At 43.1% G+C, this 27,552-nt stretch overlaps 1 protein-coding gene across 1 annotated transcript in view; it reads right to left on the bottom strand.

Moving 5' to 3' along the window:
• Positions 1 to 12,456: 12,456 nt before the first annotated feature.
• LOC143322654 (A disintegrin and metalloproteinase with thrombospondin motifs 20) overlaps positions 12,457 to 27,552 on the bottom strand; it is a 77,183-nt gene continuing 62,087 nt past the window's right edge. The window contains exons 29-39 of the mRNA XM_076733980.1: positions 24,605 to 24,772; positions 20,119 to 20,292; positions 19,059 to 19,229; positions 18,348 to 18,554; positions 18,026 to 18,155; positions 17,040 to 17,134; positions 16,843 to 16,937; positions 16,585 to 16,718; positions 15,212 to 15,303; positions 14,885 to 14,989; positions 12,457 to 14,592 (exon numbers count right to left, since the gene is read on the bottom strand). Coding sequence (XP_076590095.1) covers positions 14,503 to 14,592; positions 14,885 to 14,989; positions 15,212 to 15,303; positions 16,585 to 16,718; positions 16,843 to 16,937; positions 17,040 to 17,134; positions 18,026 to 18,155; positions 18,348 to 18,554; positions 19,059 to 19,229; positions 20,119 to 20,292; positions 24,605 to 24,772 — 1,461 coding nt within the window. The 3' untranslated portion in view covers positions 12,457 to 14,502. The remainder of the gene's footprint in view (positions 14,593 to 14,884; positions 14,990 to 15,211; positions 15,304 to 16,584; positions 16,719 to 16,842; positions 16,938 to 17,039; positions 17,135 to 18,025; positions 18,156 to 18,347; positions 18,555 to 19,058; positions 19,230 to 20,118; positions 20,293 to 24,604; positions 24,773 to 27,552) is intronic.

Genomic DNA, 27,552 nt, shown 5'->3' with positions numbered 1-27,552 from the left:
AAAGAAGGTGAGGAGTATTACACATTGCTCACATCAATTTTGCACAGGCTTCTGGGAAAGGAGGTCATCAGACATTTCGGATGAAATAAAATGTAAACCAAAAAGCTTGTACGACAACACATCCTGTCCTCGGAAAGTTTGACTGTGGTGTGTGCGTCTTTGTCATGGTTACACAAGGATAGCTTGTTGAATCTCTGTTTATGAAAGGATTTTTTTTTTTTAACCGGATTTCCCTTGCAGAGCAGTTTCTCTGTCTGCTCCTCGCACCCTTGCCAAATGCTCCATCGTTGTCTACTTTGACATGGTGGAAGAGACTCCTACAGAGGCTGAGTCCATGAAAACCCGTGACAAATAGGCTTCCAGCACATCTCTGATCTGCAGCCTAGCAATTTTATGATTTTCTTCATGGATGTCTTAAAGTTGCAGAAAGCACATGTTTTTAATGAGCCAATGGAAGAAAAATAACAGAGAAACATTGCCTTGAAAGGTTTGATAGGTTTTTGGATTCATGTCTGTGTTTTGATGCTAAGTCCTTGCTAACGCCTGCACTTCTGAAACAACAGTTCATGAAAACATGAATGGGTTTACTGAGGTCATGGTGGAGAAATGCAAACATAAATATCTGGCTGTCCAGCTCTGTGTGGTGGCCTTTGCTTTCTGTGGGGCAAATTCACAATAATCACCTTAAAAACTTCCTGATCCTATTGAGAACTTGCTGGTCCAGTCTGAAATTTGGCATCTGTACCAGTTAGGAATGCATATATAAATCACTTTGGTTCCATATCATGTATCCAGAACATGAGCTACGGGGGTCATACAGGAAGAAGAGATGGACAGAATCAATGTTCAGACTATAATTAACAGCGAGTAGAACAAATATTCCCATAATTTCATTCTAATGCCAGCAGCTGCTCTGAGCCAAAGAGGCTGGCGTGTGAAAAGAGAAAAGGCTGGGAAAACAACAGCCCTTTGTCAGAGACGGGCTGACAGACAGGAGCGCTGCTGCCATTTGTATCCAGTGAAGGAATGTGACAGCACCAAGGTCTACAGACATGATACAGAACATCACTGCTCTCAGCAGATACTTTAAAATAGTTCAGAGGAGCAAAGAGCTGCTGTAACTTGGTGTATTGTGTAGTCACTGGTTAAAAATAATATGCTGAATATATCTGAAGACACTGTATGGATCCAGTGGGAATACCGAAAAACACACTTTTATGTTTCCACCCTGCAGAGGTTGTAGAAATACTTGTGTTATATACTTTTCACCCGAGTGCAAGAAGTTTCATCAAGACTTTGTCACTTCAGGAGGTTCATGCTTTTGTCCAGAGGTCCAGCTCCACCCCGCCATGCAGGCACCCACACCGACCAGTAGGAGGTGCTGCTGTGGCAGCAAGGATCTCATTCCATCCAGGTTTCCATCCCGATGTAACACAGATTTTAACCATTTTTTCTGAAAATCTGCTACAGAAAATTCAAATTAGTGTGCGTTTATGTCCGCTACTGTTAAAATGTGAATATTAAAAGTCGAGGGCAGCTAGAAGAGCAGTTGGTGGTGTTATGAACTCCCCCTGCTGGTGACAACACGCATTATATCCTTGACTCTATGAGTGACGATCTATGTGCAAAATGAAAATGAGTAGAAAAACAATAAAATGATTGATGGAAATATGCTTCCTGGTTTCATACCTGCCAATGGATTTGTGGAAATATACAACCAAGCTGTAGGCAATGCTATCAGGAACTGAAGCTGAACTAGTGCTTTACCTCTGCCGCACCCATACACCAGATGATTCAATATGTCAGTAAAATAATGCTCTTCCTCTGCCTCTGTGAACATATTCCATAAAATTTGGATCAATAACATGATCCACCTAAACTAACGTGTGTCTTCTTTCCCTCAAACCACCATTTCCACGTCAGGATGTGAACACCACAGATGAGAACAGCAGCACATTACATTAGATCTTTGGTGAAGGTGAAGAAATCTCTGTAGCTATTTGTGCAAACAACCAAGCTGTTCAAGTTAAACCGTTTTAAGGGAATAAAGTTGCAACTGACATCAACTTAAACTCTTTACAAATTCTGCCAATTACATCTCTAATTCTACTAATTTTGGTTTTATGAGCCTGCAGCGACTGAACACTGCCTGTTCTTGTTAGGAACATTTTTTTTTTTATCTTTTTGCATAAATTTTAAAGGGGTTTCTGCAGCCAGTGTTCCCAGAAGTGGTTGAATAAACACATTTACCACCAGTCTTAGATATCAAAATCACACCAGCTTTAAATACAAAGTCTGTACTTTCACTTGCTTTAAGAGTTTACTCCTCCGGTTCTATCTCTATTGCTTCACTCTGTGTTATTTAGAGTGGTTAAATGATGCACTACAGGGTAGTTAATCTCATCTCATCTGTTTGCTGTCCCTCACCAGGTGTATCCCACAGCTCCTTCTCCGTCTCGGGCGCTGCTACGAATTCCAGGTGAAGCTCGCATTCAGGGGATGAGCCTAAACAAACATTCCAGGAGAATCAGCTGTAGACAAAAGAAAAGGGGGTAAACTCCAGTCCACAAATGCCGTGAAGCAGGCCTATCATTTCCACTACAAACACAGCTCTGTAATAAAAATGCTTCTATCAGCCAAATTACCCATCCAGGGTCTTGCACCTGATATAAATCAGGCGGGAGAAAAATTCCACCTCCTGCTCTAATAAGCATCTTGCATTCACAAACTCAACATTCATGCAAAGATCAAACATTTGTGTAACATTCTTGGAGATATAGTGTGTGCCAACACAAAATTACAACCTGGCAAAAAATACAGAAAAAAAAAAAAACCATACATCCCACTGCTTATGATGTGCATTTTGCACAATAAGACTTTCTGATTTGACATGTGGGGCAAAGGCATTTAGGATGATTCTCTGAGATAGCTGTAATGCCTTTTGAGGAACACCCAGAAGAGATAATTTGGTTAGTTTGATGCCTTTGTCTTGATCTATGGGCCTATCTCCTCTCAGAGAAAAGGATCCCTTAAGCCTTATTGTGTGTGTGGATTCATGCAGGGATGACAGCATGTCAGTGAAGGGCCATGCAACAATAGTTCAAGATGAGAGAGGTGTAAAGGTGCGACGGAGGGCGTACAACACAAGGTTTTGCTTTGGCTATGCCGTTAGTATCTAACAAAGCATCAGCACAACACTCCAGCGGCCTCTCTGTGTGGCCTCGGTTGCTTCAAATGTCTTTGAAAGGCACTCTGCTTTCTGCACTGGCCTCGTGTTGGAAACTTGCCTTGAAAAGTACTTTATCACCGAAATAGATAAGACGGGGGAAAAAAAGTATGTTTGCAGGTTATTCGTTGCTGCCATGGAGACAAACTGTTTGAGTGAATTACCCAGACAAAAGAATTTTTTTCGTCTTGTTTATTCAGGCCTAAACTCAGAAATAATAGGTACAAAGTATGAGCCATTTATGACAAGCCACCTTTAAAGTGTATTTTTAGCCGTCTGTAGTCAGAAGTGGTCAAACAGGACAGTTATATAATATAATTACATAAAGAATACAAATTTCACCTTCAAATCAGTACGCAAGGGTTAATACTGCACTGAGCATGACTGTCTAATTAGAATACATGTAATCATGTGTCTAACAAGTCTTCTGGGCCAATTAATCTGAGTCAAATCTGTCCTTATGGCAACTGACAGACAGTCTGGTCAAAGTGGCCACTGATGCTGCACTTTGTGCCAGTAAATGTGTCGCAGGCAGCTGGGTGGTGCACGTTGCTGAGCTGCGGTACCATATGGAGTGCAAAGACTGAATCAAAAATCCCGCTGCCATCGTGGCACGTGAAGCGCTCATGAATCTTTCTTGCTGGACATGTTGCGTTTCATTCAGGGCTGACTGGGACGTCCACGTGCAGAACGGGAACAATGGCGAGGGGTGATGGCATGAGGCTTGAGTTTGAGGTTGCTTTGAAGACAACACGGGGAAGCTTCAGGGCAGAGGGTGGCTACGTGGTTCATGTTTAGAGTTCCAGCAGAAAGACTGAGCAGACGTATTCTGACGTGAAAGTTAAGAATGAATCTTTGTTACTCTGGACGTTTCAAAGCAGCCACTGCTTTGATTTACTCCACAGAACACCTCATTTCTCTCCGCAGACAGATACTGACCTCCAGAAAACTTGCTCTGTTTCTTTGAAAAGACTCCAGATCTATCCCGTCTGCTGAGGAACGTTAGCTCCTTAAGGCAACAATGCTTATCATCTTAAAAAATGCAATCTTAAAAGATATTCACACTTGTGCAGTGTGTACAGGACCTGCACACCTGTCAAACTTTCCATTCTAGACCTGCAGCTCACGTGTCGTTCACAGTTTCAGTGGCTTTCCACTCAAAAATTCATGGCAGTTTTTTAGGTTTCACACAGATGAAAAATTTCTCTCCCGGTTTGTCAGCTGAAATATTGACTGTTGCCAAGAGATCGGGAGACAGATGCAGCTAGCTAGCTAATTAACATTATCTCCTTTTCAGGATTTTTTTCACGTTTTGCCTCCATATAAAATATACACTTGATGGCTATAATATGACTTACACCATGCTTAAAGACAGAGGATAAAGCGACATGTCCCAGATAAAACAACAGCCTTTAATCATGTAGACTTAGGAATGAAGGAGTAGCTTTGTTCTCATGTTGCAGGGTAGCAAGTTAGTCCTGGTCAAGCCTTCAGTTTCATTGTGAAAAATGGAATATATTATTTTGTCTGCTTGTATAGTAACTAAGGCAGAGACGGCAGAGATTTATTCTTTATTGCCTGTGTTCATAATGATAGTAATAATACTAATAAACTGTACTCATAGAGTACTTTCCATACAAGAATGACAGCTAAAAGCACTGTACAACAAGGAACAGTGTGAGCCTGGTACAGAGCAGGACAGAGCCAATAACGTTTGCCTAAACTTCCGATTTGGTAACATCTAGAACCAGCTTTTCTAACCTAAGCTGAACCAAACAGAATAATGTCATTCGCTCATGTTATGTCCTTGGCTTGGGAAGTAGCGCTGGGTTACCACAGCGGGTAATGAGCGAGTTAGCTCGGCCTGTTGCTGTAAAATTAGCAGCTCGAGCAGCTCAAACACACACTTTAAAACATTCCTGACAATTTTGCTCTTGTGTTTCTGGATTAGGGAATGTGATTAAAAAAGAAGCACCACTCCAGATTCAAAGGTGGTTGATTGCAGCATTTCATAATTAAGTCAAAAGCTGCTTCAAACACAGAGAAATGTAAAATGAAGGTGTGTGTGTCCATGTAATCTAGCCCGTTAAGGAGCAAGCCACCAAACACACAGACACACACACACACACACACACACACACACACACACACACACACACACACACACACACTTTGCATTCTGGAGGCAATCAGCGTCTCTGTTCCACCTTCCACTCAAGTTCATAAAACACACCTATTTCTCCCCTAAATCCTGCTCTCAAAGCTCAGTGCAGGCGCTGAGTGGATGCTAAAGAAGTGCTTTGAATTAACAGAAGTACGTTTGAAATAAATAAATACAATTAGAACATCCTCAGATGGCAAATGGGGGCTGGAGGGCTTTGTTATGGCCTGGAGAGTGATAAAAGCTTTTCATTGGCTATTGTACTGTCCCATTGAAAAGGCTTTGTCTGTGTTTGAGTAGCACCACCATGAGACAGACTGGAGTGAGTGCCCTTCTTGCCATGCTAATAGACCTGCTGCACGGGTGTGCGTGTGTGATTGTGGTCATACTTGAGTGTGTTTGAAGCACGCACGCACACACACAATCAAACAAATAGTCTTATTCAAAGAGGTACGCAGACACACACACACACACACTCTGTCTGCAGCCCAGACAGGAAGACATGCTCCACACATGAGAGCTGCCCATAGACTGGCTGTTAATTAGAGCAGGTAGACAGAGGGGTGGAGATGTTTTGGGGGGGGGGGACATTGTTGGGGTTTTGAGGGCCTTTTGAAGGATGAATAGCTGGACAATAGTGGGCCTTTCTTGTGGGTTAAATATGATCACACTCTGCTGCAAAGACAGAATGACTGATAACCCCAACAGGAGTTATTTTCATTGAGTCCCGCTCATAGAGAGTGTGCAACCAAATGTTTAGGAGTCGAGGAATTTCCCATTTTTCTCGTGTCCGTCGATTGTATCTCCACCATGACAGAGGAGGGCTAGTCTTCGTGTCTCTTGGGTACGAGAAACCAGAACCTATTATTTAGTCAAGCACGGAGAAAAAGTGGCTCTGAGAGCGGAGGACCTTCAGAGGAGTGATTGATGTGAGTTAACCCCGTCAAATGCAGGGTTATGGATCAGTGCAAAACACCACATAAATCACTTCCAAATGTTCTTACCTACCACTGACAGATCAGACCGATACGCTCTTTGCTCTTTGCTGCTTCTATGAATGTCTGCAATATCTCTTTATCAGTCAGCGTTTTCAGGTGTTTCGTTACAGGTAGTAAGATAGCGGAAATTAGTTTAGACAACAGTGCCCTCCTTAGCTCATCTGAAGCAAGGCCACCTGCACTTTTCCTGTGAATATCCTCCACATACAAATTGCAGGAGGAAAATATATTGCATTTTGACAGTAATTTCACAATAAAAGCTTCAGCCTCAAATCAGTGAATTTGTGCAGGTTTTGCTCTTGTGTTTTGTTGACATTGGCTTTATTTCCTCATAGTTTGGGGTCCCAAAAATGTCTGTCTTTTCCTCTGACCTTATTAAAATAATATGTAGAGAAGTATTGAAACGATAACCCTCCCCTTGACCATGAACATTTGATGAAGATAAGTAGAAAACTAAGGAACTATTTAATGTTTAATATTAAAAAACATTCTTTTTGTTTTCTGAAAAGTGATTCACAGACAAAGACACGTACAGTATATTGTCTTACATTGTGAAGTTACCTCTATTTGGGATCAGTCAGAGCCCAAAGAGGTGTAACTCCCTGTTAGACCTCTGATGAACAAACTCTTCAGCAGATATTTTGGATCCAGAGGGGTGGCGCCGCACAAAAGCACTGTCAACATCAGTCACAGATGAATCTCAGTTGTATTTAATCATGTTTTACCGCTGATGTCACAGAAGTGATGCATCATTTTCTGTAGCAGACTGTCAGCTCAAAATCATGTTTATGAGCAACTCTCATAAAGTAAGGAGAAGTTATGGAGTGTCAATTTTAAGTACTATTTTGGAGCTGTTAGAGAGGACTCCAATAAAACATGAGGGTCAAAACACTGTCAGTGCTGTTTTCTTAAGTTTGATGCATCCCCTCTGGTCCAGTCCTCCGCAGCAGGAAAACAACTGAGCACACAAACATAAACAGGATCTGTTCTACCTTGAGAAGAATTCCCTCATGACCATAAGCATGAGGAAAACAAAATGCTGAAGCCACTAACCAGACAATGTGGGATTTTTTTTGTTGGGAGGGTTTCAGCTGCTTGCATGCTCTGTTGTCTGTGTCATCACATGACAGCATGTGTGTGAGTGACCGGACTGTACTGTACACACCTCGCACGCCTCTTGTTAGTGTGAAATGCGAGCGAACAAGGGCGACATTCAGTTAAGAGGTTTAATATACCCTGGTGACGTGAGCCACAACAGTGTGTAAAAATCTCCAGAAAGCTCATTTGATTGGAGCGTTAAGCTGTTAAAAATAATTAGCCCCCCCCTCGTTATCCAGTGTCTTGCCTGCTTGCTGCACACACAAAAGAGAGGCCACAGCTCACAGCTATAGTCGAGTCTGGCCTTTGCCTCGTTCGCTCTAACTATGCTGACACGGGGCAACATTTTCCAGGCTGGTTAACAGCCACAAGTTTTACAATGGGAAAGTATTTTCCACAACGAAAACACTGCCACTGGTCATAATGTGTGCATTTCCTAAATGACTGTCTGCAGGCTTTTATGACTATTTTGCTTTGTTCACTGTGAGAACTGCAGCTTTGTTTGTGCTACGAATAGATTACTTTAACATCAATAATGGCTACAAAAAACGACTTGTCAAAAGATATATTGCCTTATTTCTTTTGGAAAGATCCCTGAGCAGATAAAAAAACAATTCCTCAGTGAGTGTCTTCTGTTTGCCACTAGCCTTAATGTGTGATTCACGCCAGAGTCTCATGTTCACGGATCAAACAATGCGAGTCGATTTTTCACCACACCACATGTGCATACAGGCTATTGGCACATACATGCAGACCCCAGGGGCCTGACACCAACCCCCCAACCCCTTCATACCTCCTCCAGTTGGACCATGCCTGTCTCTGACAACATACCACCCAGCCATGTGCAGCGAATAGGTGGTCAGCTCTGGACTGAGGCTACAGCCCGCCACACATCACATGCAGCTGTTACAAAATGGACACTCTAGACTATGTAACATAATACCTAAAAATGACCTCATTCAGTCTCAGCCAGTTAAAGTCAAAGCTGACATGATTTCCTTCAAAAGAGCTGGCAGCCAGGCTGACAGTACAGTCTGTGATGCCTGTGAGGCAAAGTGCCAACAGCTTCCATCCTTAAACTACTGATAGGCCAGTTGGTAGGGGAGATAACTCTGTAATCTTGTGTGGTTTTCATGGATTTTCAAGCAGACATGGTGCATCAAAAGATGAAAGTGATACTGTTCAAGGACAACTGTTCCACTCTAGGATGGACGGGTCCGTGTTGGAAACTGGGAGATGAGTGTGTATGTGTGAGGTATACGAGGATGTGAGCTTGCTTATAACAACATTCTCCTACTGCAGCAACTTTCACTGTGAAATTGTTGAGAACAGCTGGACTTGGCAGCTTGATGCTTCTGCACACTGTTTATACAGAAGCCTAGTGCACCAATCAATCAATCAATCCGTTATGATATACAGTGCACACACGGGAACATTTGTTTATGCAGACTAATGAACCGCTTCCAGTACCGGCGGACAGAAAACAGGACCTCAGAAATACCAGAGGCAGTGATATGACACGTGGTGCACAGCAGAGAATACATTTGAAGGAACAACTACAAACAAAAAACACACACTTGGTAAATGGTATGTATTTCTGGTCACAGTATAGGCCTCTATAGAAGTCATGGAGGGTTGCCAGCCAGTGATCGTATGATGCTTTACCTCCATCTACTGGTCAGCAACGAAGATGCACTGCAAAGTTGACATAAGAGTTAACCATACATTAGTTCAGCTCCAGTGAGAGTAAGACTGGACGTATTCACTCCTTGCAAATCACTGTTATGATTGATGAGGAAAATCACCCCATGTGTCCTGTTATACAGAAGGTATTTCGACAGTAGGACAAGCACAGGAGTAAATAATAAGATTATTGATGGCTGAATTGCATTTAGCTGCTTCAGTGTTAGGGTCTTTGTGCATGCTGGCTCACTGCCACACTGTCACGCATGGCTTAATGGGATGCTTGAATACAACATTGTTAATGTTATCAGTAACACCTGTGCTTTTCCTACAATCTCAAGTCTTTATATCTGCTGGGGAAAACTTGAAAAATATGCAATAACGGCACATACACCAGAAGATATTGTACTCATTACAACTAGGAAGGATAAACTGCAGTAAATACAAAGGTTTAGAGAGGAAAGACATGGCAGCCTTTTTGCTCTTTCAGCCTTTTTAGTCACTGCTCGGCAGGTTAATTAGCAGCACGATTCTCTGCAGTTGTGAGCTGAACATGGAGAAAACAATCTGATGAAGCCTGGTGCTGTTATTGAGCTAAGTCTTGATATTTTGCAAGGAGCAGGAACTCATTTTTACACTCTTGATGGAGCGCTAATGCTGCAAACAAGTAACTTCAGCTTGTGTCTCATCACCATCTTTAGAGAGTTTTGTGCTCACAGTCCTAATGAATCAACAAATCAAATGTAAAATTATTAACAAATGACCTGCTCAAACAAACATTTCTTAGAAGTGGAGGGAAGAAAGCCAACAGAAGCGGGGGGGGGGGGGGGGGGGGGGACCTGGTCTTTAAACCTACAGCTGTCAGACTAGGACCAATCAAATTCCCCAACTCACTGAGAAACCTATTCACACAATCATTCACTCCGCTAATCAGAGAGCCTCACCTGCAGCCCATCACACACTAAGTGGGCAGGTTAACCAGAGAGACACAGAGAGAGATCCAAAAACACACAGAGATGACACACAAATACTTAAACACAATGTCCTCTGGGCTGTAACATGTCCACAGACTCCAGTGTCAGCCAGCAAGGAGGAGTTTAAGCAGCAGCCTCCAGCAGGGACAGGGAATGTAGGCTCTTGCTTGATACAATAGGGGTCACTGTTTGTTCAGTTTACATTCATTTGGGTTCCTAGTTTGGTACCTTTTAGAGCATAATTCACCAGAAATATCGCTGCAAGTAATGATGTGTTTTGAGATGTGTTAAATGTTAACCAGTTAGTCTTATATGCCTGTATTTTAAGATGCAGGTATGGTTGTAATTTTGTTGCAGCTGTTGAATAACAAATACTTCTTTAGATGCAGCTGTACTTCTTTTAATGATCAGCGGCACAGAAAACATTTGAGATATACTTCCATTAAAACCTGGATGCTGCACGCTCTTTAGAGCAGCGTGCAGGTGTAGACTGTACTGTAATGTCTGTGCTGCTGCCTCAAAGCAGACCAGGCTTCATGATAAACATCAATCATTAACGTCTTTTATGAGGATTCTCTGTGCAGGTTTGTGTTTTTCGCCTCTGTCATTAAAGATGTCTGGTTTATGCTCACAGCAAGCAGGCCAGGAAGGCTTTTCCTAACTTATCCATAGCCTGGAGAGTCTTTAAGTTTCACTGGAAAACTGCTTTTGAGGGGAGTTGTTGTTACGCTTCGGGACTCCTCCAAATCCTCAGATTAGATTTTAGGAAACAAGGCAGGCTTCTGGCAAGAAATCAAAGTAGTTCTTGAGGGACTGAAGTATCTGTTTTCATTTAATGTACAAAGCTATCTCTGTGCAATGAGCCCTGGAAAAGTGGCTTGTATAGAAACAGTTTGCCTTCTGCTGAAGTACCTGCACCTTTATTACCGGGTCATTATGGTGACAAAATTCCTGGAAAATGGCACTTTCCACCTTTTGGTGAAGTTTTCAGGGCTTGCAGGGAACATACCTCATTCTTTGATTTGACATAACAATTTGATGAGTCACTGGGCAGTTGGCAGCTGTTTCCAGAGCTTTCTGATATGTGCACTTCAGTGAGAAATAGATTTAAAGGTATTTGCTTTGTTTATATGTCTCTTAAGTGGAACTGAACTCTAGAAAGTCATGTTGTGGAAATGCAACCTGCAGCACTAAGTGAATCCACATGGAGCCACAATCTGGCGAGCACAAGCACCCACCCAGTGCTGACCTGCTGCCCTCCTTTATTAACCAATTGGTCTCTTTGTAGTGGAAAGAAACTTTGCTGTAGTGATAACAAAGACCTGAGTCTTTTACATTTTAAGACGTTGTTTGTCTCCATTCATTTTTCCTTTTGTTACGTCACTCGGGCGTTTGAACTTCACTGTGCAGAAGGATGGATGTGCAGACTTTGACACAAGAAAGATGCTTTTTTTTTCATTGGCTGAAGGGGGAAAATTTCGCCAAAATGTAGTTAAGATTTGGAAATAAACAATATTTGCACACTGATAGATTCTGGATTTTTTACAATAAGCGATTAGAAGTAGATTTAATTTTAGGAACTTTCATGAAGTAATTGTGCAAAAGGACAAATTTTTATTCACAGAAAATTTAAAAACATTTATATATTTTTTGAATCATGTCTTGAGGGGATCTTTGATGGTGTAACAACAGCCATGCTAGCAGCTCTGTAAGTGTACTCAGACAAAACAGTGATTGAAGCTAAAAGCTAACATCAGCATGTTAACATGTGCACAGTGACAATGTTAACATGCTGATGTTTAGCACGTATAATGTTTTACTTGTTGACCATATTACTTATGCTGCAAACACTTGCTGATTAGTTACAAAGTACAGCTGAGGCTGATGGGAATATAATCAACTGGCATTTAATCATAAACCAAAGTGTTGCACAAGTTAGAATTTTGACCTGATGATGGCGCTTTAAGAAAAGTTAGAATATCACTGAAGTGACAGCAAATTCTTCTGATGGAAAATAGCAAATATTAAAATGTCAACCTCATGGTGGTGCTAGAGTAAAAGTCAGGGGGATTCACGGTCTGCACAGCGACCATGAGTGTCAAACACACAGTGGAAATCCATCCATTCGAAAGTGTTTTTTTTTACATGTATGATGCAAATAAAATGAACATAAATCAACTTGTGAGTCAGCTGCAAAGCATTTTTTATTATTACTTATTTTTTTACAGCGTTAGTAAAAGAGGAAGACATACAGTATTGGTATGATTAGTAATCATAGCACCAGAATCAATCATTCATTGCTTTTATACAGGCTACATACACACTGTAGGTACATATGATTTTTAAAAACATCTTTGGATAAAGCGTGGCAAACAAGCACACGGTCTCTCTACTCAGTACCAACGCCCATTCAATATTTAGCACACTGTTTACAATTCAAGTATGAATATTAAAAATACACATATATCATAAGTTACAAATCTTAACGGTTATTACAAAAAAAAAAAAAAAAAAAAAAACAGGATTACATTTCTACAAAATTTATGGCACATAGTGCATCAAGTATTTTTTAACTTTCTGATACAGACCTCATAGAACAATTGGCCATCATAAAAATGAATGATGGCCAAAGGTTTTCTAGCTGCTCATTGACTTTATTTACAGCCATTCTTTAAATCAAAAGAAGCTGCATTGTCTGAGAAGAAAAAAAAAATCTGCATCTATCAACTAACTTTGGTTAAAGCTTAACATCAGAGTACCAACGTGTTAGGTTGCTTGACAGTTGTAGTAGCGGTCATGATGAAAGTCATTCATGATGAGTTAAGTACTACTCAAGGGCAGATTTCCTCGTGCAGCGGTTTATCTGATATATCTCACAGCCAGATTTTCAGTTACATTAATGCGAGGACCATTACATGCATGAAGGAAGATCCAACATCTGCTGAAGAGCCAAAAGCCAGTGTTGTCCTTCTCAAAATGAGAGGTAATTCCAGTAGTTCAAAAGCACCATTCAAAAGATCCCCATTTAAGGTTAGTGGTTACACACTACAAATAGTAGTCAGCTAATACCTTTTTTAGCAAAGCATAAAAAAGACAAGAAACATCAGACAATGGCTTCTCCGTCGGTAGTAGTCATTGTACCTTAAAACACAGAACATATCTACAGTCACTACAGAATAAATATGCTCAAACATAAATATATTACAACACATATCTCAGTAGAGTATGGATGTCTGTGAGAGGTAGGGGTTGCAGGTACCTACAGTAGGCCCAGTGGAGGGTGTGAGGTGAGACATCACACCTGATACTGTGTCACGGCGTAACAGATGAGAACTCGTCTGTGTGGCGCAGTTGAAGAAAAACACATCCTCACGGTTTAAAAAAGCCACAGAAAACTCTTATACTGTACTTGAACACTAGGAAATATGGAATATTCACAGCACTAGTGTTAATTCTGTCTCCAGGTGACAGTCATATGCCTGCCAGTCAGTGGACTGTCCATGCATGTTTAAGTCGTGTTGTGAAATACCTGACAGCAGACAGACTTTAGAAACACACAACAATGAAAACTAAAATTCTCTGTAGTTGTTCTCACGAAGTTTGACCTCTGACGTAAGGCAGGTCTGGAAGGACATCAGTAGTTAGTCGCTAGCTTACTGCTTCTAGTAATTTTGAGCCCAAATGGAATAGTTCATCATTTTGGGAAATGCTCTTATCCCCTCTCATGTCTGAATCTAGTCAGCCAGCACACAGTTAGCTTAGCTTAGCATAAAGACTGGAAACGGGCGGAGACAGATAATGTGGCTCTGTCCGAGGGTAAAGATGCAAACAGGAAGTGTCTGCATTACAGGTGCAGTCACTTCCTGCTTGCCTCGCAACCTCTGAGTGACTCACAGAATACCATTCAAAGAAGTGTTTTTTAATGATGGGAATTTCTTTCTTGACCAGAGAGAAGAGTCCATTTAGGTTTTTCTGCTGTTCGTGCAGTTGCTTTCCCAGTGTTTTGAAATACTGTATCCCTTTGTATGATGCTAAAAAATGTGTAACAGTGTCAGAAAAAGAAAGCATTTTACGTTGTACAGCACAGGCGTGTTTGCAACATATTCGGCAAGCAAATACAGCCGGTTCTCTTTCAGAGTTAGCAGTTTGGATGAAGGACCTTGCAGTGGCACTGTAGCACTGCACAGTCTTGGATGTTTTAGCTGCCATTTGGGAACTGGGGAATTACTGTAGGATGATTACTGTTAAATGCCCCTCCACCACACTCACAGATGACTACGGGGTCCAACAAATCACAATTATTGCATGCTCCTGGGCTACTGTCTTCAGGATAGATTTAGGGGTTTGGTCTCTGCATGGCCCTCAGTGGACTTGAAGGAGTAGGCCGTTGTGAGCCTGGGGAATGCACTTCCCACAGAAACCACCACAGCGACCGTAGATTCTTGTTCCGTCCTACAGACAAAGACAAATGAGAGAGGAAAGAGTGGGCAAAGGGCAGCTTCTTACGCAGAGGATGGAAGCTTCATAAATGTCAGTGGGGATTCCTCTTCAGTGAATCAGACGGAAACACAGCATGGCTTTTCAGAGCGAAGAAATCTCATTCCAGTCCTCCAAAACACGAAGCACAATGACGACCCACTAAGTTTACAACTATACATTTCTAACAAAACCCACTCCTCAAAAGCCAAACAGCATCAGTCATTCAAAAGACAAGCATTTCATAAATCTGCCCGAAGCTTCTTACCTCAGATCTGTGGACTTTGATGGAAACATAGTTGCCCTGAGATGTCCACTTGGTGGCCTCAGCCACTTTGAGGCCAGTCCCGATCAGATTAATGCTGAACTGGCCCTGAAAACACACATCAGGTTGAGTTATTTCTGAGCAGTTTTTTACCCAGGAAGGCCGAGCTCAGCCATATTTGCAGAAAAGGTCTGAGGGAATAATAGCAGACGGAGCACATAGTAGTATACTATACTGTACTATGCAGTGAGCACCTCCAGTGGAATAACAGAGTTGTTGGACGTCTTTGAGCTTTACGCCACTCACAACCATACATACACATTCACTTACCTGTGGACACTTGGCTGCACTATAACAATCTCCCGCTGTGGCAAAGGGCACGGGTCGACCAAAAAGAGTCTGGGAAAACTGCAGGTCTGTCACTGGTGGACAGCAAAGATACAAATCTGGAGTCATAATGTGCAACAAACACAGACTGTAGACAACTGCTCCAAGCTAAAAAACACAGAGTTTGTGAATTCGAACTTCATTGCAAGGTTGATATCACTTCTAAGTTTTATTATATCTACAGGACTTTTCCACAAAAAAGTTCTTAAAGTGCTCTTGAACCTTTAGCATTTTTAAATTAAAGTCATGAACTAATACTCCAATTTGCTATATGTTGCTTTTATATAATGACTACCTGGATGTTTTGTGCGTTGCTTTTCCACAAAAGCAATAAATGGAATAAAAAAGAGGTTTATTACACTTGGAGCTTATGAATTCAGGTATTTTACCGATGTGAAACCACCCCATTACACTAGATTTGTGAGTAATCTGGTGTAAATCAAGTCTTGTGTCGCCCTGACTCCCCTGTTCATTCCTATTTATCCTGCGTTGTCACACATGATAACCATGACCGGTACCTTTTCCTGCCCTCGCTTCACGTTGCCTGTATAAAGTGATGATAAAATTCACTGGATGCTTCCCCTCATCTTGAACTCATTACCCCCCCCTCCCCAGCTCTCGTCAAGCCGCCTGAGAGCGAAATTAGTACCATGCAGAGGGAGGGAGGGTGGGAACATGTGCTGTCAGGACCCAGACCAGACGAAGAGGATGGGAGGATGACTGTGTAGGTTCTAATCCAACTTCCCCTCAGCACACGCACACACACTGTACACTAATCCGCATACCCTAATCAAAGGCATACTTGGACACAACAGGGAAGGTGGAGCTGACTTTAGTAATGAGCAGGGGAATATGCCCTGAAGATGTGTGTGTATTGTCGTGTGTGTGTCTGTGAATGTGTGACTGCTCGCATGCTAGTGTGAGCAAGTGTTTGATACTGATGCATTCATGGGTGTGTGCGCTCATGTCGTATGTGCGCCTGCCAAAGAAAAGATGTGCGGCATCCCATATTGTCTGTCTGCGCTCCAGAGCGGGCTCGCATGTCTGCACTGTATGTGCACGCATGCATTCCTTTATTCTCGTGCTCACGTGTTTGTGCTGAGAGGCCCGGGTTTCAAGTCCTCGCCTAGTGACGTGAACACGGAGCCTGAGAGGTTATTATTTTGATTTGAGAGGAGAGAGTGTGGGGAGAGCAGCACGCACTTTTGGACGAGGCGTTATTAAGCCCTACACGAGGCATCTGAGGGTTAAAACAACACCAATGTGTGGTCTCATTACAGTAGACAATGTGAGGCAATCACACTGTAATTACGCACTCATTATCCTCAGGGAGCTCAGGTCCAGACGAACTTTGTGGAAGAGCGTGTATCCCGCCGCTGAGTAGTCGTTCCTGCAGTCGCAGTCCTGTCTTCGGCTGCCGTTATACGGGCACTCAAAGGGGTTCAGCAACCTTTGTATTGAGGAGAATGAGTGTTTGAATTCATTTAACACTCCTACAAACACTATATTTTACACAGTAATTCTGGTTTACACATTATGTAACCCCATTTGAAGCTATCAGTCATTATACACACCTGTGCCCATACACCTCGGAGAAGTTGTCTGTCTGACCGCTGCGTAAGGTCACATACTCCTTGGGGAAATCAGTCTGCATCTCAGCACAGTAAATCTGAGGCCAAACACATCGAGACACATATGAGGGCCTGTGGGGAAGCCGTGGGTTGAGTCATGAAGTGTGAAGGAGCAATTCTGACAGGACACACACACACACCTGTAGGATCCGGGACTTGACTTTGAGATAGTATTCGCCATCTATCTTCACGCCCTGTCTCATCTGGACCTCTCGGCAGGAAGTGAACAACTGGCCTGGGAGAAGAATTATGAATGCAGGAGGGAGAGATTTTTTACTGCAACAGGAAGGGAACAGGAAACTTTGACTGCTACCAGCCTTTGAACGTCATGATTTTTGGCCACTCTGCATGCGCAAGCCAGTCCATAAATCTGTCGTCAGCAAATGCCAGAAAGACTGCAAAAGCTAATAAATTAAACAGTACTTTGAGAGAGGACTGTAACCTGGCTCTCGTCTTCTTAAATGAGAGCTGGTTCATTATTTGTGTTGCCTCCTCTGTTTTCCCAGAGCGCTGTAGAGCTCATATCACGCTGATTAGCTGATTAGCTGATTAGCATTAATACTTGACGGCAGAACTGGCTGTCACCCGAGCATATCATTTTAATTTCGGCAGTGCCTGACTTGGCAGAAGCCATGTCGGGAATGAACAGGCCAATGCGCCAGTACTGAAACATCAGAAATGTGGGGGAACCTACTAACTCTGGCCCACTGCCGACTTTTACAGCGCTCGCAAGTTCACAATGAAGGCTGCCTCGGTCCAGATCACACCCCCGAGGCGCTTTGACAGACTGTCTGCATCACAATTTGAAGAAAACTGCTGACTGTCTATTTATTGTTCCACTAAGCAATCACTCAGAGAGGCTGGAAGTGGAGACCGCTGTTCTGCCTAATGTGTTAAAGCAAAGCAAAAAGCTGAGTTTCTATAAACACAATCAGATACGGTGTTGGTTGCCACATACACAGCACAGTCAATTTAATACCATCTCTCTACACATTCCTGGTTGGCAGGAAGCGCTGCATGGATCACAAAAGTTGGACATGATGGCAGATTTTTGGAGTTTTGTACCTAACAGCCAAATCAAGAACTCTGGGTGTTTGAAATCAAGGAAGTGAAGAGTTTGGCTCACATTCTCTGTCTTGACATGCAGCTTGAGACTCAGGTCTTTCTGAGGGACGGCAGTGTTTGGATGGTTGGCCTTTGGAGGTCACACACTCCACTCTGCGCTCCATCACGCCTGCCCCGCAGGTCTGCGAGCACTGTTGCACACACAGAGGCATTCAATCGCACAGTCACTAAACAATGAACAAATAAGCTGCAGCCAGATCCAAATCCACAAATGAGATTCATCAGCAGAGCTGTAAAAATGCGCAAGTCATCAAAATGTTTTGTGAAAATGGCAATTAGCCAAAGAGGATTTCTCGCTGCCTAATGAGTGTTTTCTGTTTCACCTTGCTCCACGGGCCAACTTTCCAGTAGGTTGTGTGCGGGCAGTCCCTGAAGAGGCACGGCCGGGTGCCAGGAGGTTGGGGCTCAGAGCAGCCTGAGCTGGCGGAGGAGGACTGGGCAGCAGCGTACGGGCGCGGAGCCCGAGAGGAGGGCGCCACGGAGCAGGAGAATCTACGCTGCTGGTAGCCGATACCGCAGCTGGCAGAGCACTGAGCAACACGAGGACACACGCGCTGACAGTTACTAACACTGGCATGAGTGAATGTTTGCACAGATATCTTCACCTGTGCATCAGTGCTGTTCATAAGAATCTATAGTTTGACCCATTTTCAGGCCCTCTTCCCTCTATTCAACTCATCTCTAGTGAAATACATATGTTGTGCTGTAGTCTAGTAGTCAGATAAGAAACATTTTTTATCAATCAAAATTTTGAGAAAATTTGTCAAGCATGTGAAAACCATGTATGTCCAAAAATGTCATTTTTTTTCACAAGCTAAGAAAAACAGCCCTCTTTTCAGCTTGCTGATGATGTATTTTTAGCTAATTGGGAGAGTTTAAAATAATATAATAATATAATTTCAAAACTGAATAAGTTTGAAGACTTGGTTGGATAAGAAAAACAATCCTTGAGCCCAAAAATCTGAATATTTAACAGTTTTTCTTTCATTTTTTGCAGATCAAAGCTCAGTCGTTATTTCTTCTTTTATTCCTACCTGCGACCATTCCCCTGTGATCCACATGTAGTGGCAGGGAGCTTCTTTGCAGGTCTGATGTGATGGTGGCTGCAACGATGGCTCACAGTAATCATCCTGGACCGGTGTCATCCCCGGGCCCATGCACCCCACTTTCCTGCTCCTCATGCCGTCTCCACAGGTTGCATTACACTACAAGGAGAATGTAACACGGGAAGAAATCAGTAAGAATGAAGAGGAGTTGGCAGAGGGGGGGCAGTGTTGTACTTTCAGCAACGGCATCAGTGACTCCTCAGACTCCTGCTTGCCTCTTCAGCTCTCCAAATGGAAACGCTTAATTATGTAAAGGTTTACATCAGTATTGAGTGCTCTGTGACAATGGCAACGTTAGCTCTCAAGGAATGGAATCCCAGACATGTGCTCTGGTTAACACAAAAGATAAAAGTTAAGCGGGTTTCCCTCAGGCCCAGCAATGGTTCACAGGAGCATTTCAGAGTCGTGATGTGGACCAGAATCTTAAAATCAATTTCTGTAAAGAGTGTGCTGTGTGAATTTCTTTGTATTTCTTGAAAATCCGAAAGATTTCAGGGCCAAACTGTGAAAGAAACCAGGTTGTAAATTCTCGAGGCAACACAGACAGGAATCTGAGCACTGCAAACATTCCTGCAGCAGGAGGATACAGCGCTATGTCCCTACATGGTGCCCCTCTTTTATGCCTCACTTTCAAGGACAAAGCACGGGACATTAAAGAAAACGGAGCAAGGAAAAGAAAACAGTCTGCTAGCGTGACACAGAACAGCGATGTTCAGCAGGACAAAAGGGATGATGGCCATCAGTACTTTGAGGTTTGATATGATTTAACGACTGATGGATATCAACAAAGCCCTCACGGTTGACGCAAGAGAGCGAAGGTACCTGCGTGTCGTCTATTTAATGGTGCAGAGAAAGAGCAGAGATCTCAGCCAATAAAAACCTTAATAAGATGGTTAAACATCTGTTCATCTGTCTCACACTGAGAACAAGGAAAGTGGGAGGGAGACTGTAGAAAGGACACAAGAGAAAAGAATGAGTCTGTACTCACTGCTTCCCATTCACCAGCGACCCACGTGTAATGCGTGCACTCTGCAGGTTGGCACGGCCGGGTAGTGGCTGGACGCTGGTGAGCGTCACACAGATCCTCTCTGACCCGTCCGGTGCCTTTTAGTCTGCAGTAAACATCTCGGCTTTGAACTCCGACTCCACAGCTGACAGAACACTAGTAAAGCAGACACAAAGGCAGAAGATGGTAACTCGGTTCATGGTATGCGTATTTGTTCATGTGTTTCTCTTATTGTACAGTACACAGCCAGGAATATAACATGAATATGCTACTTGTCTTCAACCTCACTTCTCTCATGGAGCTGGTGTCAGAGGAGCACTGCACTGATGCTGCACATGCAGCCCAGTTTACTCGTCATGAGGAGTGTTACTCAGCCTGTGTCAACAGTTGTATAATCTCTGCTGTTTCTCTGGAGGGAGCTTTACAATGTTCAAAGAAATAACCCAGAAGTCATTTCAGCTTGGATTTTTTTTATTTGGATTTTTGTGGTCATTTATGAGGCAGTTGCACTCGGGGAAATGTAGAATCCAGTGTTTTCGGAGTTTGAACAGTACAATGGATTTAAAGTCAGGATGCATCGGCCTCTACTGCCTCGAGTTTGACCGTGATCGTGAGTCCCCATCTTTACGGTCATGCAATACTAAACACTGTAGTCACTACAGTGTTGCCTAGTTACACTACAGTTACACTACAGTGTTGCCTAGTTACACTACAGTGTAGTGTAACTAGGCAATTACTTCACACTGAATTCCCCTTCAAGTCAGTTTCATTAAAGACATCCTGATTGATCAGGTTGAATGCATGGACGTATTATTTACAGCCAACTTGTCCCACTGGCTTCTTTGTATGTTAAATTTTTATCCCATGATGGTTTAATATTTGTTAAATTGTCCCAAGGGCTCACTATTTTTAGGTGCTTGATGTCATCTCACTGTGAAGTCTATGGCGCGGTCTGGAGGGCGAAGAAACATGAGCTGCATCTGCATTTTGCGGCACAATGTGCAAGAGTAAACCCAGACATGGCGTATGTGCTGGGTCGGCAACTTTTACTGTGATGAATGGGAGACATCTTAATACATCCATGATGGGACAGCAAGCAGAAAACAACAAACATGTCCTCTGGTGAATATCTGAAATATTTGTGATATGAGAAAACTGAGTGGAGGGTCCTGAAGTCAGGGAACTGACTCAGTATAATGTCAGTTTAATGGCTAAATCTGACATTTGCTAACATGAACCACCACAGGCTGCTGCTGGTAAGTAGAACTGTGAGAGTATTTAATAAAGTGACGGTGTCTTGTATTACTTTTGAAGTCAAGTTGTCAGAATAATTGTGTCATTTCTTCTCATTTCATCCTCTTTCATGTGATAATGTTTTAAAATGTTTGTTGCAGACTTCCTGCTGATGCTCCTGCACTTAATGAATCCAAGTCCAGTTTGTCCCTTCTTTGTGAGACGCTGAGACGATCTGAGGGTCACACAAAGGTCTATCTGAAGCATCTCTTTGATGTGCTTTGAGAAGCATACCTGCATACTGAGGAAGCGGCCTGTGAGGCTCAAGCTGATCAGCCTGATTTCTCTCCGGCTCTCCTACAGACCTCAAAAGAGCCTCCGTGATTTCACACAGTCACAAAAATCTGTGCATTATACAGCGAGTATCAAATTTCCCGAAAACTTCCAGATGTATTTGTGCTGCTCGTGTCTCACTGCAGTCGTGTGTGTTATCGGTACAGTGCGGTTGAATGTGAAGGGTCAAGTCCTTGAGTTTGGAAGGAGAACAAAAAGCACCGTAGGAAATCTGACCTTCACATCAAAAAAATGCTTTTTTAAAATCTTACAAAGCATGAAAACAGAACCTGCTGTTAAAGCGATTACAGTCACTGTTAACTGCTGCAGCTCAAGAAACCTGATTCTCGATACATGCAAAAGACCTGTAGCCACTTCGTCAGAGACGGAGGGGACATCGTGAAACTATAGACGAAAAATGAGACGACTATTTAATGATTTCGTTACAGTGTTGAACGAGCTTCAACTTACTGTATCGGGTCATTTCACCCAAATTGCCAAACACATTTTCTCACTTACATTCAGTGATATCTAACCTTACAGATCATTTTGGGTTGTGAGCTCCACCTTTGAGACTTCTGCTGCTGGTGACTGAATGTCATTTTGCTGTTCACAGTATTGAACAGTTGCATTTGAAAACTCCAACAACAATGTGTCTTCAAGAACAGTGTCCCTCTGGATAATCCACAAAACAAATTTGTTTTCTTTGGAACTGCTTTACAGGGCCGATAAAAACTGTTGACAGCCCGCGCTGTGGATTATCCACTTTAACAAGAACACAGTTCTGGAAACAGATGTTGCTGTTCATTTTTTAAATGTATTTTCAATGCTGTATGCCCTTCAAACAAAATTCAGTTCCTCTCTGTTGTATTTAAGTGCAGGGGAGATATTTCAGATACAGAAATCTAGAAACAAGGAAAATTAAAACCTAGCGTCACCTAGCTGGATAGCTCCATGCAAAAATTAAAACATATATTTAATGCAATTTGAACCAATCCTCCAATACCAATTTAAAATATTACACTAAAAATATAGGTTCACAGCATTACAAGCAGCCAGTAAACGGAGGGAAATGACTCTTGTTCCCTTGCTTCAATGGGCAGTCGACACCCCCACAGCTCCCTGAACATGTTGCCCATTACACCCCCAGTCAGAGGTGACTGAGAGGGCCGGGTAGCTGTGGAATAAATCAAACAGTGGGTGCTGAGGTTTCAAACTTGTCACATGCATGGATATTAAGATATAAAACATGTCTTTATGCTCCAGTTGAGGATTTCATGGTTGCTGGTGGTATGTGGAGGCAGATGATTGCTTCCAGACACCAGCGAGGGAGAGAGTGAGAGGGGAGGAGGACACCCTCAAAGAGTGAGGAGTGGCAGGGGAGGGAGGCAGACGTGGGTCTTCACGGACCCTTTGGGATTTAACAGTGACTTGGAAATGGAGAAGGGATACGCTGGATTTTCTAAGAGGAGATTTTTGAGAATAACTGGAATTTAAAAAGAAGGGGGTGATCAGTAAACACTGTTAGCTGAGGGCTCACTCATGGTGATGAACCCACAAATAATTATCACCTGAACTTTATACCACCTTCTTACTCATTGTTTTGGTTTCTCAGCCCGTTACTTGTTAGTGTTTTTGTCACTGCGCTCATCTGTCACATTTCCAGCAGCTCTAAAGCTCTAAAAACCCACAGTACACAACCTGCACAGCACCGGCAGACAAAGTTAGTGACTACTTGTCGACCATATTGGAGCATTTGGCAGCTAAAGAGATGGATATGTCCTTTAGGAGTCGGTGATGAGCAAATCAGAGCTAAATGATGAGCGAATATCAGATTTGCATTCAACAAATAGACACAAAGGGCACTCTAGCTGAATGCTAATGCTGCTCCGTATCTACTGGATGCGTAAACAGGCAGCTGTTTGTTAACAAGTCAGTGACATCAACTTAAAAACTCAGTGCTGTGTTCACAGACGTTTCCCACGCTACTGCAGGTTTGAGAGGCAATCAATGCGAGCTCTTTGAGGAACGGTGTGCTGTTGAACACGCAGTATGTTTGTTCTTCAGGGTAATGGGACAAAGCATGACAAAGAGCATGACAGAGCCTTCCCCTTCTCAGTCTGCCCTACGATGTCATAAATTTGATTTGGAATATTTTCCTCCCTACGGGACCGCAACGTGACGTCTCCTCTTTGTTGGAGATACCTCGGCTGTGTGGTCGGCTCCAGGGTGACTGCCACCTCGCCCCCCTCGAGGCTCCTGTAGGCACTGCCTTTGCCCTGCCGGTGTCCGGTTACACTAGTGTACAACTGTACAGAAACCTGCTGTGCTGCGGGAGGTGTGTCATTCTTAACATCAAGCTTTCATCTGTGTGGGAGGCCAAGCTCGGCTGGATCTCCATGCTAACTGTGTTTCATTAAGACAGCTAATTTAGATAGACGGATAGACAGATAAATAGATAGACAGATGGATAGATAGATAGGCAGATATAATGGATAATTTATATGTAATGTACTGCTCAGTGTGTGGTCTGATGAAAAGCTTCAAAAGCAGAACTCCCTCAGCATAAAGCTGTACTGCACATTACACTAAACAACCGTTTCAACACTTTGTCTGAATATTTCAAACCTGACATCTAAACGTCAAGTGCGCCCCATAAACAGTTTTACAAATCCAGCCTGCGGTGTTTAGTTCACACTTGAGGAAATGACACATTACTCTTGAACAAGAATAAACTGAGTGGTGATTGGACAGGTGCTCTGTGTGTACATGTCCTACATCTGCAACCTCTGATGTTTGTGCTTGTGTCTCAGCTGCTAGCAGCAGTTACTGTTTGTATGGTCCCTGGGAGGCCCGGGCGAGTTTGTGGGTCCAGAGGAGACGGCGACGAGAGCAAACATACCTCCCTCCACCTGTTGGCTTTCCAACTGGGGCATCCTCGCGCCCGACAGGCCTTCTGTGTCCGCGGCCGAGGCAGATGAGTGCAGTGCTCGTCCTCTATTTTGGTCTGGTTCTGATAAACACAGGCTATCTCCCGCTGCTTGGTCCCCCGACCACAACTCACTGAGCACTGGAGAGGGAGAGAGGGGGGGATGGGTGGAGAATGAGAGGGGATATTAGCAGTTGAAGTCCTGTTGAAGAACATAGCTTTCAGTGTCTGGTGATGGTGGTCAAGATCATGGTGACAAACAGGTATTAAAGTATAAATACTGAAGTTGCTGTTATGCTGTAATGACTTTTCACAGTGAAGCTAATATTTTGTGTACATTTCAGTGTGATGTAATGATGAATTTCTAGTGAACAGACGCATAGACAACCATCTTTGATAGAAAGCAGTTCCAATGAAAATCAGTGATAGCGAGTTGCAATGATTATCTGTATTATGTCTGCTGCAACAGAGCCACCGATGTAAAGATATCGACGCACAACAAAGTGTTTCCCGTAGTACAACATATACTGCATTTAGACTTCAACACAAGGCGCACCCAACAGCTTCCTTATTGCATTTCAAGGTCGAGTGAACAGGCTGCAAACAAATCTAGCCAAACAACTTAGATGGATTTAACCAAAACGTTTTTGGTCAAACACTCACACGCTGCTGGAATGCAGCCAACTATTTAACCTGTAAACAGTGGAATTACTTTTAGAGCTGCTGTGAACGGCAGAGGCCAGAGGAAGAAAACATGCAGAGCGAAACATGGATGCATGCGCACGGCGAGACAATCATCTGGTACGAATAAAGAGCCAAGAAAGGAAAAAAAACCCCCAGATGAATAAAAACCAGACACCACGATGAAAGCTCTGTAAAAAGGCCTTTGCCTGAGATTGTCGATGAAAATATTCTTCGGTCCCCATGAGGCCAGACAGCAATTAGGGTGCCCGCTATTTCTGCTTGACGAGTGAGCGCCCCCATACAAAGCCACTCCAAAAATGGGGTGCTGGAATCGAATACACAAGTCGAGGAGAGTTACATTTTGTCTTAGCATATTTTCCAGTCCAGATAATCAACATAATATTGCATTGTCCTCTAATTATGATCTCAGAATGTTGCATAACGCCAAACACACGATTTTTTCCCCCTATGCGCTCATGGTACTGATCATACTACCATTGATGGACCACGCAAAGACAATCTGAATGTGCAAATGTCTTCCAGGAGCTAAAATGAATTTTTTCCCATTAAAAATATCTACGCATCAAGGTTTGGGTCTCCAGCTGAACTCCTCAAACAAAGCGACCTCCAGCCTTTTTTTCTTAAGTGTGGTGCGGGGCTGTGGTTGACACCGCACACACACATGCATCATACACATTGTAATTACCGAGGCATTTTAAACACAGGGCTGGCTCAGCTGACGGAGAACATCAAAGCCGAGACCAGAGCCGAGTGACTGGTCCCTGAGCGTGGATTCACATACCCGCTGCACACTCACTCAAAAATGATAACAGAACTCCCTCTACCTCAAACAAGAGCAGAGACAGGCAAACATGTTGGGGGGTGGGGGGGTGGGGGGGGTGGATGAGGCAGAGGGCTAGCCCCTCCTCACTGCTGTAAAAGCAGGAGGAAGAAAAAGAGAAAGAAAAAAAAAGGGAGGAAGAAAGGAAATCGCAGCCATACGGGCTATGCTCCCCCAGCTGAACTGTATCTGCATTTTAACGGTGGGAGAAAAGACGCTATACGGCGCTGTGCTCCTCCCTCTATCCTGCCAACCTCATCTGTCAGCCATTAGTTAATCAGGGCTGGTAACACAGAGCACAGAGAGCTGGCACGGCTCGTGGGACCAGAGGACAGCTTCACCTCTGAGAGCAAGAAGAGGGCAAGGACTCAGGGACCTCTGCTTCACCGATCTACAGCTGGGCTGCTTCACTCACCAGCACCCACTCAGGTAAGAGTATTCCACTTATCACTTTCTTTCAGCCGCTGCAAGTGTGACAAGTTAACGTCTCTTTAGCTCTAAAACAGCGATGCCTGTGTTTGAAATTTACGATGGATGTCTGAAAGCTGGTGCCTGATTCTGATAGCTCCATGACAGCTTTTGGTGCTCCGTACTTAGATTACATGTACTTTATCTGGACTTCTTTATAAGTCATATTCAGGTCAAACTGGTTGCGTCTCGGTTACATTACGTTCCTGTTGCTAATGTGTTGTGTGAGTGTGTTTTGAACGCATGGAAAAAGTCTCAGGGCCACTTTAACATGAAGAAGAGCAACTCCTCGAGAAAAACACATAAATAAATGGTGTCTCACGGGAAATGAGACACTCTTGAGACAGATTTGCCCGCCCACGTTGTCCCAGAAATTAATTTCACATGATTTGCTGCGTTAAATCTGGTATAATCCGGTGAGCTTCATCTAGGCATAATGTGGATTACCATAAAACCGAATGATTCACCCGCTTTAGATTTTGTACAAAGTTGAAAATCAGCCAAGTAAAACAGCTTTTGTGAAACAAGATTTCTTTTTTCCACCGAGCAGAACAGAACTTGCGCATAGAAAGACATAATTGATATTTAAAGCCATACGTAATGAACAGGCAGCTCTTAATTATTCTACTTAGTGGCTCCAAAGCGGCATTCTTAATTTGATGGTGTTTCACAGTTCTGGAACAAATCACATAATTGAGTGCTAAACCAGAGCCAGCTAATTCAAGCCTTTTCTGTGAGCTATAAAACCACAAAACAACCTGCAGAGTTTGCCTGATTTTGTTAAAAATAACAAAATACGATCTCATACCGACAGATTTCAGCAGACTGATTTCAGACGCTTTTTTTTTTGAGCGTTTATGTCTTTGTCTAGGACCTGCAGGCAGCAGCTTCGAGGTGACCCCACCCACTGCTCCACTGTGAACAGGTA

Source organism: Chaetodon auriga, chromosome 6 (genome assembly GCF_051107435.1).
Source record: "Chaetodon auriga isolate fChaAug3 chromosome 6, fChaAug3.hap1, whole genome shotgun sequence".
NCBI classification, from domain to species: domain Eukaryota; kingdom Metazoa; phylum Chordata; class Actinopteri; order Chaetodontiformes; family Chaetodontidae; genus Chaetodon; species Chaetodon auriga.
This window is presented reverse-complemented; position numbering and strand designations above follow the sequence as displayed.